Here is a 13573-nt window from a genome sequence, read left to right on the forward strand (position 1 = left end):
TGCTCACTCACTGTGACTGACTCACCTGTACTCAAGTAGGGAAATCTGACAGCTGCTCACTCCCTGTGACTGACTCACCTGTACTCAAGTAGGGAAATCTGACAGCTGCTCACTCACTGTGACTGACTCACCTGTACTCAAGTAGGGAAATCTGACAGCTGCTCACTCCCTGTGACTGACTCACCTGTACTCAAGTAGGGAAATCTGACAGCTGCTCACTCCCTGTGACTGACTCACCTGTACTCAAGTAGGGAAATCTGACAGCTGCTCACTCCCTGTGTCTGACTCACCTGTACTTAAGTAGGGAAATCTGAGAGCTGCTCACTCCCTGTGACTGACTCACCTGTACTCAAGTAGTGAAATCTGACAGCTGCTCACTCACTGTTACTGACTCACCTGTACTCAAGCAGGGAAATCTGACAGCTGCTCACTCACTGTGTCTGACTCACCTGTACTCAAGTAGGGAAATCTGACAGCTGCTCACTCCCTGTGACTGACTCACCTGTACTCAAGTAGGGAAATCTGACAGCTGCTCACTCACTGTGACTGACTCACCTGTACTCAAGTAGGGAAATCTGACAGCTGCTCACTCCCTGTGACTGACTCACCTGTACTCAAGTAGGGAAATCTGACAGCTGCTCACTCACTGTGACTGACTCACCTGTACTCAAGCAGGGAAATCTGACAGCTGCTCACTCCCTGTGACTGACTCACCTGTACTCAGGTAGTGAAATCTGACTGTTGCTCACTCACTGTGTCTGACTCACCTGTACTTAAGTAGGGAAATCTGACAGCTGCTCACTCCCTGTGACTGACTCACCTGTACTCAAGTAGTTAAATCTGACAGCTGCTCACTCCCTGTGACTGACTCACCTGTACTCAAGTAGGGAAATCTGACAGCTGCTCACTCACTGTGACTGACTCACCTGTACTCAAGTAGGGAAATCTGACAGCTGCTCACTCACTGTGACTGACTCACCTGTACTCAAGTAGGGAAATCTGACAGCTGCTCACTCACTGTGACTGACTCACCTGTACTCAAGTAGGGAAATCTGACAGCTGCTCACTCCCTGTGTCTGACTCACCTGTACTCAAGTAGGGAAATCTGACAGCTGCTCACTCACTGTGACTGACTCACCTGTACTCAAGTAGGGAAATCTGACAGCTGCTAACTCACTGTGACTGACTCACCTGTACTCAGGTAGTGAAATCTGAGAGCTGCTCAAGTAGGGAAATCTGACAGCTGCTCACTCACTGTGACTGACTCACCTGTACTCAAGTAGGGAAATCTGACAGCTGCTCACTCACTGTGACTGACTCACCTGTACTCAAGTAGGGAAATCTGACAGCTGCTCACTCACTGTGACTGACTCACCTGTACTCAAGTAGGGAAATCTGACAGCTGCTCACTCCCTGTGTCTGACTCACCTGTACTCAAGTAGGGAAATCTGACAGCTGCTCACTCACTGTGACTGACTCACCTGTACTCAAGTAGGGAAATCTGACAGCTGCTAACTCACTGTGACTGACTCACCTGTACTCAGGTAGTGAAATCTGAGAGCTGCTCACTCACTGTTACTGACTCACCTGTACTCAGGTAGTTAAATCTGACAGCTGCTCACTCCCTGTGACTGACTCACCTGTACTCAAGTAGGGAAATCTGACAGCTGCTCACTCACTGTGACTGACTCACCTGTACTCAAGCAGGGAAATCTGACAGCTGCTCATTCCCTGTGACTGACTCACCTGTACTCAAGTAGGGAAATCTGACAGCTGCTCTCTCACTGTGACTGACTCACCTGTACTCAAGCAGGGAAATCTGACAGCTGCTCATTCCCTGTGACTGACTCACCTGTACTCAAGTAGGGAAATCTGACAGATGCTCACTCACTGTGACTGACTCACCTGTACTCAGGTAGGGAAATCTAACAGCTGCTCACTCACTGTTACTGACTCACCTGTATTCAGGTAGAGAAATCTGACAGCTGCTCACTCACTGTTACTGACTCACCTGTACTCAAGTAGGGAAATCTGACAGCTGCTCACTCACTGTTACTGACTCACCTGTACTCAAGTAGGGAAATCTGACAGCTGCTCACTCCATGTGACTGACTCACCTGTACTCAAGCAGGGAAATCTGACAGCTGCTCACTCACTGTTACTGACTCACCTGTACTCAAGTAGGGAAATCTGACAGCTGCTCACTCACTGTGACTGACTCACCTGTATTTAAGTAGGGAAATCTGACAGCTGCTCACTCACTGTTACTGACTCACCTGTACTCAAGTAGAGGAATCTGACAACTGCTCACTCAGTGTGACTGACTCACCTGTACTCAAGCAGGGAAATCTGACAGCTGCTCACTCACTGTTACTGACTCACCTGAACTCAAGTAGAGGAATCTGACAACTGCTCACTCAGTGTGACTGACTCACCTGTACTCATGTAGGGAAATCTGACAGCTGCTCACTCCCTGTGACTGACTCACCTGTACTCAAGTAGGGAAATCTGACAGCTGCTAACTCACTGTGACTGACTCACCTGTACTCAGGTAGTGAAATCTGACAGCTGCTCACTCCCTGTGTCTGACTCACTTGTACTCAAGTAGGGAAATCTGACAGCTGCTCATTCCCTGTGACTGACTCACCTGTACTCAAGCAGGGAAATCTGACAGCTGCTCACTCCCTGTGACTGACTCACCTGTATTTAAGTAGGGAAATCTGACAGCTGCTCACTCCCTGTGACTGACTCACCTGTATTCAGGTATTGAAATCTGACAGCTGCTCACTCCCTGTGACTGACTCACCTGTATTCAGGTATTGAAATCTGACAGCTGCTCACTCCCTGTGACTGACTCATCTGTACTCAAGTAGGGAAATCTGACAGATGCTCACTCACTGTGACTGACTCACCTGTACTCAGGTAGGGAAATCTAACAGCTGCTCACTCACTGTTACTGACTCACCTGTATTCAGGTAGAGAAATCTGACAGCTGCTCACTCACTGTGACTGACTCACTTGTACTCAAGTAGGGAAATCTGACAGCTGCTCACTCACTGTTACTGACTCACCTGTATTCAAGTAGGGAAATCTGACAGCTGCTCACTCACTGTGACTTACTCACTTGTACTCAAATAGGGAAATCTGACAGCTGCTCACTCACTGTGACTGACTCACGTGTACTCAAGTAGTGAAATCTGACAGCTGCTCACTCACTGTGACTGACTCACCTGTACTCAAGTAGTTAAATCTGACAGCTGCTCACTCACTGTGACTGACTCACCTGTACTCAGGTAGGGAAATCTGACAGCTGCTCACTCACTGTGACTGAGTCACCTGTACTCAGGTAGGGAAATCTGACAGCTGCTCATTCCCTGTGACTGACTCACCTGTACTCAAGTAGGGAAATCTGACAGCTGCTCACTCACTGTGACTGACTCACCTGTACTCAAGTAGGGAAATCTGACAGCTGCTAACTCACTGTGACTGACTCACCTGTATTCAGGTATTGAAATCTGACAGCTGCTCACTCCCTGTGACTGACTCATCTGTACTCAAGTAGGGAAATCTGACAGATGCTCACTCACTGTGACTGACTCACCTGTACTCAGGTAGGGAAATCTAACAGCTGCTCACTCACTGTTACTGACTCACCTGTATTCAGGTAGAGAAATCTGACAGCTGCTCACTCACTGTGACTGACTCACTTGTACTCAAGTAGGGAAATCTGACAGCTGCTCACTCACTGTTACTGACTCACCTGTACTCAAGTAGGGAAATCTGACAGCTGCTCACTCACTGTGACTTACTCACTTGTACTCAAATAGGGAAATCTGACAGCTGCTCACTCACTGTGACTGACTCACGTGTACTCAAGTAGTGAAATCTGACAGCTGCTCACTCACTGTGACTGACTCACCTGTACTCAAGTAGTTAAATCTGACAGCTGCTCACTCACTGTGACTGACTCACCTGTACTCAGGTAGGGAAATCTGACAGCTGCTCACTCACTGTGACTGAGTCACCTGTACTCAGGTAGGGAAATCTGACAGCTGCTCATTCCCTGTGACTGACTCACCTGTACTCAAGTAGGGAAATCTGACAGCTGCTCACTCACTGTGACTGACTCACCTGTGCTCAAGTAGGGAAATCTGACAGCTGCTAACTCACTGTGACTGACTCACCTGTACTCAGGTAGTGAAATCTGAGAGCTGCTCACTCACTGTTACTGACTCACCTGTACTCAGGTAGTTAAATCTGACAGCTGCTCACTCCCTGTGACTGACTCACCTGTACTCAAGTAGGGAAATCTGACAGCTGCTCATTCCCTGTGACTGACTCACCTGTACTCAAGTAGGGAAATCTGACAGCTGCTCACTCACTGTGACTGACTCACCTGTACTCAAGCAGGGAAATCTGACAGCTGCTCATTCCCTGTGACTGACTCACCTGTACTCAAGTAGGGAAATCTGACAGATGCTCACTCACTGTGACTGACTCACCTGTACTCAAGCAGGGAAATCTGACAGCTGCTCATTCCCTGTGACTGACTCACCTGTACTCAAGTAGGGAAATCTGACAGCTGCTCACTCACTGTGACTGACTCACCTGTACTCAAGCAGGGAAATCTGACAGCTGCTCATTCCCTGTGACTGACTCACCTGTACTCAAGTAGGGAAATCTGACAGATGCTCACTCACTGTGACTGACTCACCTGTACTCAGGTAGGGAAATCTAACAGCTGCTCACTCACTGTTACTGACTCACCTGTATTCAGGTAGAGAAATCTGACAGCTGCTCACTCACTGTTACTGACTCACCTGTACTCAAGTAGGGAAATCTGACAGCTGCTCACTCACTGTGACTGACTCACTTGTACTCAAGTAGGGAAATCTGACAGGTGCTCACTCACTGTTACTGACTCACCTGTATTCAGGTAGAGAAATCTGACAGCTGCTCACTCACTGTTACTGACTCACCTGTACTCAAGTAGGGAAATCTGACAGCTGCTCACTCACTGTGACTTACTCACTTGTACTCAAGTAGGGAAATCTGACAGCTGCTCACTCACTGTGACTGACTCACGTGTACTCAAGTAGTGAAATCTGACAGCTGCTCACTCACTGTGACTGACTCACCTGTACTCAAGTAGTGAAATCTGACAGCTGCTCACTCACTGTGACTGACTCACCTGTACTCAGGTAGGGAAATCTGACAGCTGCTCACTCACTGTGACTGACTCACCTGTACTCAGGTAGGGAAATCTGACAGCTGCTCATTCCCTGTGACTGACTCACCTGTACTCAAGTAGGGAAATCTGACAGCTGCTCACTCAGTGTGACTGACTCACCTGTACTCAAGTAGGGAAATCTGACAGCTGCTCACTCCCTGTGTCTGACTCACCTGTACTCAAGTAGGGAAATCTGACAGCTGCTCACTCACTGTGACTGACTCACCTGTACTCAAGTAGGGAAATCTGACAGCTGCTAACTCACTGTGACTGACTCACCTGTACTCAGGTAGGGAAATCTGAGAGCTGCTCACTCACTGTTACTGACTCACCTGTACTCAGGTAGTTAAATCTGACAGCTGCTCACTCCCTGTGACTGACTCACCTGTACTCAAGTAGGGAAATCTGACAGCTGCTCACTCACTGTGACTGACTCACCTGTACTCAAGCAGGGAAATCTGACAGCTGCTCATTCCCTGTGACTGACTCACCTGTACTCAAGCAGGGAAATCTGACAGCTGCTCACTCACTGTCACTGACTCACCTGTACTCAAGTAGGGAAATCTGACAGCTGCTCACTCAGATAGTTTTATATCATTGTTAATACTTTTTAATATTTTTGTATACATAATACCCTCAGAAAGATAATACAGTACTGTAATCAGAAAGGTAATACAGTACTGTAATCAGAAAGGTAATACAGTACTGTAATCAGAATGGTAATACAGTACTGTAATCAGAAAGGTAATACAGTACTGTAATCAGAAAGGTAATACAGTACTGTAATCAGAAAGGTAATACAGTACTGTAATCAGAAAGGTAATACAGTACTGTAATCAGAAAGGTAATACAGTATTGTAATCAGAAAGGTAATAGTTGTTTTAAATAAATATAGAACACGATTTGTTTTTTGGAACAGACAGAGAAAAAAAAGTAATTTTTGATCATTTTATTTTAAAAAAAATATTAAACTAAAAAGTTTGGATTTCATAACAAGACCTCTAGTTATTAAGGTCTGTCGGATCTGATCCGACAGTGCGGATCAGGTCTGACAGACCTCGGTGAATACGGCGAGCAATACGCTCGCCGTATTCAGCATTGCACCAGCAGCTCACAAGAGCTGCTGGTGCAACGCCGCCCCCTGGAGACTCGCGGCCAATAGGCCGCCAGCAGAGGGGTGTCAATCAACCCGATCGTACTCGATCGGGTTGATTTCCGGCGATGCCTGTCCGCCTGCTCAGAGTAGGTGGACAGGTTATGGAGCAGCGGTCTTTGTGAGCGCTGCTTCATAACTGCTGTTTCTGGCGAGCCTGCACGGGGCATCATGCTCCATTCGGAGATTGATACATATGCCCCATAGTCTGGATTTTGGAATTCAAGATTTGGGTATTTGTACCTGTAGTGGCATTTGAAGACTGAAGTAAAGAAATGCAGATATATATGTGCCAGATATAGGGCCACAGTGAGATATTATGGCATAAACTTCCTCAAGAGGTAATAATGACAAACACTGGGACAAGCATAAGACTATCCTACAAACTAGATAAGTTTATACTTTTAGGTCATATCGGGCAGATTTGCTGGGCCTATGGCTGTTATCTGCCGTCAATATCTATATTTCTATGATTCATAAATTACAAGGAAAATATACCACAGTGAAACATGCCAGGTAAAACGTTCTATACCCAAGTATGCCACATTGAAATGCGCCTGAAAAGCTGCATATGTGATGAAGACACACACAAATATTGTAACATGAATATTACTTCCAACATCATGTTTTTTTCTAAACTGAAACATTGTAACAAATATATGCATGCTCGTTGTGTGTTTTCTTTATATTTCTTTATTATTATTATTATTATTTGTTGCTCTAACATTTCCAAAGATTGCTGCATTCGCATTCTGTAAAACTGGATTTAAAAATAGATTCATGAAAACACAAAAATATCTGATACCAATTTGTCACATTCTGGCATATGCAATATTGTCTCTTGTTTTTTTGAATAAATAATATGTATGTGTTACATTTGGGGGTACTCAGAGCAAAAATGTATGTCTGTAGGGGTACTTGCTGCAAAAAGGCTGAGAAACACTGGTCTAGCCCATTACTTCATCCTAGACTGACTCACCCAGGATGAATGGCAAGTCCTGCTCTCATGCAACTGGTTGCACAAGAGCAGGGGGCATCGTTGCACAAGCTTATGATCATGCAACAATAAATATGGGCAGAGAATGCTGCTTGCTCTCTGAGTTGCCATGAAATATGGCAGAGAGGTTCCCTGTCTGAGATCCTTATCTATTCAAAAAATGAAAAATCATAATAGTAAGGTTTTACTAAACTTTTTAATTGTAAATTGTATTCACTATTTGGAGATGTGGTCCCCAGCAACTCTGCTAATGCATCATCCTATAGAAACAAGCCTCTTAAAGAAAGGATCAATCAGAACACGGATCTTAAATTATATATACATTTATTTAAAAAGTGAAATATATTGCTTCAAGTTTCCTGGCAATTTGGCTTTGGTGGTAATATTTACTCGATGATAAAAAAATAATGTAACTGTAAGAATGGAGATGCTGATCAGCTGAAGATGCAGGTGTATGGAATCCCATTCTTCTAATATTCATCATGGAAAGGGTATTTGGGGTGATCCTTCCACCTAAATAAAGATATAGAAATCAGTTATCGGTAATGTCTAGATAATTTGCTGTAAATAACTTTAATATGAAAGTTATTGGAACATTATTAAAATGAATATATATTAATGCAAACTTTAGATGCTCATGTTAGATGTGTTTAACCCTCTGCAACTTCTCACACGTAACTGTCAATTACCAGTGGGGTTTTGCTTGGAGTGCTTTCAACTCCCATGTGTGACTTTATTTGTGTGTTTAATTGCTTTGCAGGAGTTAAACATAAAAAGTAGATGAAAATGAACAAATTAACATTTTATAATCTGACTTCATTTTATAAGCTTTTTCTCCTCCCAATGATCTGATTTTTTTTTAGTAGATTTTTATCTCTTTATTCAGACATCAATACATTTATGCTGACCTGAATGGTATTTAAAGAGACATAAACGTGGAATGGTAGTGCATTTCAAACACCATAATAAACATTTTTGCTATATACTTTCCTTTGCAAAAATAATATTCTGTTAAATGTTATCCTTGCTTAAATGATAACTTTTAATGTGCAAATGGCCTGCTATCAATATGGTGATATGACACAGGTGTGCAAGCAGGTATGCAGAATACCTAGCGCTGCTGAATCTGTTGGCGCTCTACAAATAACCGATAATAATAATAATACCAGTGTACTGGCAGTGGGTCATATGCATCTGACATGGACATTTTACTATAAATTTGTATTGGGATTTGTGTATGCAAAATAGATAAGATAGGGAAGCCTTTGTGTATATAGAGAGATGAAATAAGGAAAAGCTCAGCACATTTTAATGAGCAATGGCAGCTATTTCATATATATTGTATACTCTGCAACTAGTGTGACAAATCATTGGAAACACATTAAAGGGAAAACAGTTTTACAGTACACTTTCCTTTTAAAGGGATAGTACTCTACACCAACATTGTTGTTGTTTAAAAAGATGGATAACGCCTTTACTACCCATTCCCCAGCTTTGCACAACCAACATTGTTATATTATTATACTTTACAACATCAAAACCTCAGAATTTCTGCCTGTTTCTAAGCCACTGCAGACAGCCTCTTATCACATGCTTTTTTATTAGCTTTTCACAACAAGACTGCTAGTTCCTGTGGGTTATATAGATAACATTGTGCTCTCTCCTGTGGAGTTGTTCATGACACTGCACTAATTGGCTAAAATTCAAATAAATAGATAATAAATAGCCATGTGATAAGGGGCTGACAGAATAGGCTTAAATACAAGGTAATCACAGAGGTAAAACGTGTATTAATATAACTGTTGGTTATGTAAAACTGAGGAATGGGTAATAAAGGGATTATCTATCTTTTTAAGCAATACAATTTTGGAGTAGACTGCCCCTTTAAGTCATCACTTTGGTGAAGACAAAACAATTGTATTTTTTTAATATATAAAGAACAATGAAGGGACATTCTGCAACTACAGTATATAGCCCAATATTACTATGCTACGTAAGTCTGCAATAAATTGATTTTAACAAAAATAAACATTTTTTTTTTGCTTATTTCATGTTAAACAGAAAGTCACCAAAATCACTTACATAGGGGTTTCCACATAACGACTATTTGTGTTGAGTGAATCCAGAGTTTTCACATCTTCATCACTTAATTGGAAGTCAAAGACCTGAGAATAAAATAGCCATATTTGTGTATAGATCATGAGAAAGCAAAATTATTGCTATGATCACATATGATGTTTGGTAATAAGTCTATGAACACATTTCCTCTGTATTTACATGTGAATAGAAACTAGCAGAAAATCAACGCACAATCGATACCATTGTATTAATGCTCACTGAGTGAAAGGGGCAACTCCAACTGCTGGTGGATATTGACAACCCTTCACAAGTCCGTCAATAAATAGTTATTTATCAAGTACAGGAACATCCATTAACATATATATATATTTAGATTGTTGGTTGTTATTTTAGGTGGATCAAATTTAAAAAAAATATTACAATGCCCCTTTAAGTACCAGACATGTGTTAGGAAGGGCATCCACATCTCCAGTCCTCAGGATCCACCCTGAGTTGGTTTCTTTGGACTGGAGTTGGGAAGTCCTGCCCTGCGGTATACTGTTGTCTGTATGTGCCACATACAAATAACTCTTTCTCAAGTTATCTGTACTCACACCCAGTGATGCTCTTTTTACAAATGAGAAGAGATTATAGAGACTGCATTTTCATTTTGGAGATGCATTTTAAGACCTTTAAAAATGTTTACATAACTACAGTCTTACAGTGGGAGCTTTGCCTGACCCCTCCTGTAGCTTCTCCATCAAGGCTAAGCTTTAGGTTTCCAGAGCAAAACCAGAGATGGCTCATGCCTAGCCACAGCCTTCACATACTCCCCAATGGCCTGCTTAACTTAACCCATTGTATGACTCACAATCAAATGCATCTAATAGAGGCTGTGTCTACAAAAACACAGCCACACCCACAAAGCTCCCTCACCTGCCAGCCCCTGAAAGCCTCTGCAATATGTTGGGAGGTATGGACTTGATTCAGATATGTATATCCTGTAAACAGGGTATTTTTGTGGGTACAAAAATAATTAAAGGAACACTGCAAGAATTCTATATCATATGAAAGAGCAGTGGGTAAACATGTTTCTGCCTGTAAAAAAGGATCAGGGCTCAACTAATACTCTATTCTTGAGAAAGTCCCGTCGATCGGGATGAAACGCGTAGAAGTCTGCTATCCCTTTAGATCCCTCTGAAGCTGCCGTAGTTCTGAAGTGCACGCAGATTGGCAGACGACCAAGGGTTTCCTCACTTCCTATCATTTGTAGCACAGTGTGTTTGGAGCGTCCAGTAGTGAGATTCACACAGTCTCACACAGGATCAGACTGATCAGACGGTATCGTAGCGATTCATCTCCTGGATAACACAGCTGACGCTTGCACAGACCTGAACATTTGCACGGATCTGAATATACCTATGTGGGGGATTGTTTGTCAGTTGGATAACCTCCCTATGTGCCTGTTTTATATGGTAATCTTGTGAGTGTGCCATTTTATTTGTGCAGTGTAATTAAAGTTTATAATCTACAGCTTTTGTTATTGGGATTCCTGGAGTTGCCCTAATCTAAGAGGAGCTGCTGGACTATATAGCACATCTATTATATGATAGAACAACTTATATACTTGCTGTATTTAAGTGAGTATTGTACTTTAGTGTCTTTTTGAATTGACTGTTTGTTATTGGACTTTATACACATTGGTGTATTAAAGGGACATTAAACACTTTGAGATGGTAATATAAAATGATAAATTGTATATATAAAACAACTCTGCAATATACTTTCATTATTTATTTTGTCCTCTTTGCCTGTAATTTCATTCTGAAATTGTGAGCTTTTCAGTTCCTGTTAGAAATGGAAGTGCAGAACACTGTTAAATCAAGCACAACCATTGGCTGCACACTCTAGTGACCTATTTATAACTGACCCTAATTGGCCACAGCAGAGAAGGTAACACAAGTTACAACATGGCAGCTCCCAGTGTTTTATAGACACTAAAACTTTACACTTATTTTGTCACTTTATAAACAACTAATGAAACTTTTAAAAATACATCTACATGTTAGTCATGGACTAATCTTTTCTTTGAATGCATCATTCTATCTAGCATGTATTTAATGTTTAATGTCCCTTTAAGCTCTTACAGTTTGCCTTGTTTATTATAACTATTCTTACTGTATTACACTCTGTATTTATATTTTATATATAGATATAACAGCGCTTCGTGTGTATATATTTTATACACAGTTGCTTTTCATTTTATGTTTCTGCCTGTCCATCACCTAGGGCTAGATTCTAAACACTTCACTAGGCCAGATGTGAAAAGCCACAATGACAAACACAGGGACTGCCCTCTCGGAATTTGCTGTCAACGTAGAAAGTAATGGAGCTCAGTGGAAATGGAAATGTCCCTGAGGAGAGTGAAGTTAGCAGGGAGTACTTTAAAAATTAAATCCTGCAGTCAATACAAATCTGATTACTCTGCTTGGAGTGTATAGTATCTTACAATCACCTCTGCATTTGCATGAAGGTGTTTTTCTATTAGGTAAATGTGTTATTCATATCATGATACAATCTCCTCACCTTTTAGGTTGCAAGAAAAAACAACAAGAACTGCAGGGGGTAACTGTTTACAGAATATGCAAGACATTTTTTCTTGCATGGGCTGTTTAACGTTTTCAAACTAATGCTATTAATATGAAACAATTTATATTTTTTTAAATTCATCCAAAACAAAAGCAATTTTTTATTTAAAGATGGAAACATTCCTTATGTCGTATTCAAAAGTATTTCTAAGAAGCCCTTTCTTTTAACCCCTTTGTTACCTGGAAGTTCTGTTTGATCCTGTCAGGAGTGAAGCTTTTTGCAAGGACAATGACTCCCCTCTGTAGTAGGTACCGCATGGCCACCTGGGCAGGGGATCGGTTGTGTTTTTTAGCAATTGTATTTAGCACAGGGTCTTCAACAAGCACAGGCGAATTCTGATCTACCCTAGAAAAAAGCATATTTCACAGACAAGTTATGACACCACAAAGTAATTTTTCTTTACATTCATGATGATCTGACTGTTATTTTAAGAGACATAAAAGTGGTATGGAAGTGCATATATACTTTCCGTTGCAAACAATACTTCTGTTATATGTTATCCTTACTTAGATGATAACTTCCAATGTGCAAATGACCTGCTACCAATATTGTGGTATTACACAGGTATTTGCCAAGTGTATGAACTCCAATTGCTTGTGGTTTCATGTACAGCAAACACAACTGGCAAATGCACATGTATGCAGAATACAATGGTACTGGCATCTTAAAGTAGCATTTTACTATACATTTATACCGGTATTTGTGTATGCAAAAATAGATAAGAAAAGGAAGCCTTTGTGTATATAGAAAGATAAAATAAGGAGGTGTGCTCATTGAAAGCACAGCACATTTTAATGAGCAAAGACAGCTATTTCATATACAGTACAAAAATAAACCCGAAGGAACAATTTTCATGCAGATACCAGTGTATTGTCAGTGGGTCAAATGCATCTTAAAGGGACAGTTTACTATAAATTTGTATTATTATTTGTGTATGTAAAAATGTATAAGATGGTAATACGAGTGGAGCACAAATTTGACGATCGCGAAAGCGCAATTTTTGCTCCACTTGTAATCTAGTCCTAAGCCGCTAGCAATATTTAGTAAGTGCAAACTGTAAAAAGTCTGTACTATGTAAACTACAGATAGACGAGACGTTAACTTTTTAAATAATCAGCAATTATGGGAACGCAGCCCAAGTGAGTTAACTATGTTAGAAACAGGAAACAAGGAGTGTAGAACAGTAGATGATACATTTAAAGGCAATCAGCTATTGGCTGGAATTCAAGATTTTTGTGTACATTTTACAGAAAATCTGAATTGTGATATTCTTTAATTAAAATAAACAAAGCGCAGTGTACATTGTCAGATGGGGACTTACCAATTCTCATCCCGGCTTGAGCCCAGAACACTGTATGCAACAAGAGCAATGTCTTGAGACTTGCAGAATGCCAGCAATTTGCTCTGATTTAGATAGATGTGACATTCCACCTAAAAATTAAAATGATTATAATTATAGACCAAGAGATGAAAACCCTTTAGTTGT

General features: G+C 41.3%; 1 protein-coding gene across 1 annotated transcript in view; it reads right to left on the minus strand.

Annotated features, from left to right (window-relative positions):
* Positions 1-7687: 7687 nt before the first annotated feature.
* LOC128664192 (aldo-keto reductase family 1 member C15) overlaps positions 7688-13573 on the minus strand; it is a 48999-nt gene continuing 43113 nt past the window's right edge. Inside the window, exons 6-9 of the mRNA XM_053718956.1 lie at positions 13409-13518; positions 12267-12432; positions 9463-9545; positions 7688-7893 (exon numbers count right to left, since the gene is read on the minus strand). Coding sequence (XP_053574931.1) covers positions 7851-7893; positions 9463-9545; positions 12267-12432; positions 13409-13518 — 402 coding nt within the window. The 3' untranslated portion in view covers positions 7688-7850. The remainder of the gene's footprint in view (positions 7894-9462; positions 9546-12266; positions 12433-13408; positions 13519-13573) is intronic.

The sequence above is a fragment of the Bombina bombina genome, chromosome 6 (assembly GCF_027579735.1).
Source record: "Bombina bombina isolate aBomBom1 chromosome 6, aBomBom1.pri, whole genome shotgun sequence".
NCBI lineage: Eukaryota > Metazoa > Chordata > Amphibia > Anura > Bombinatoridae > Bombina > Bombina bombina.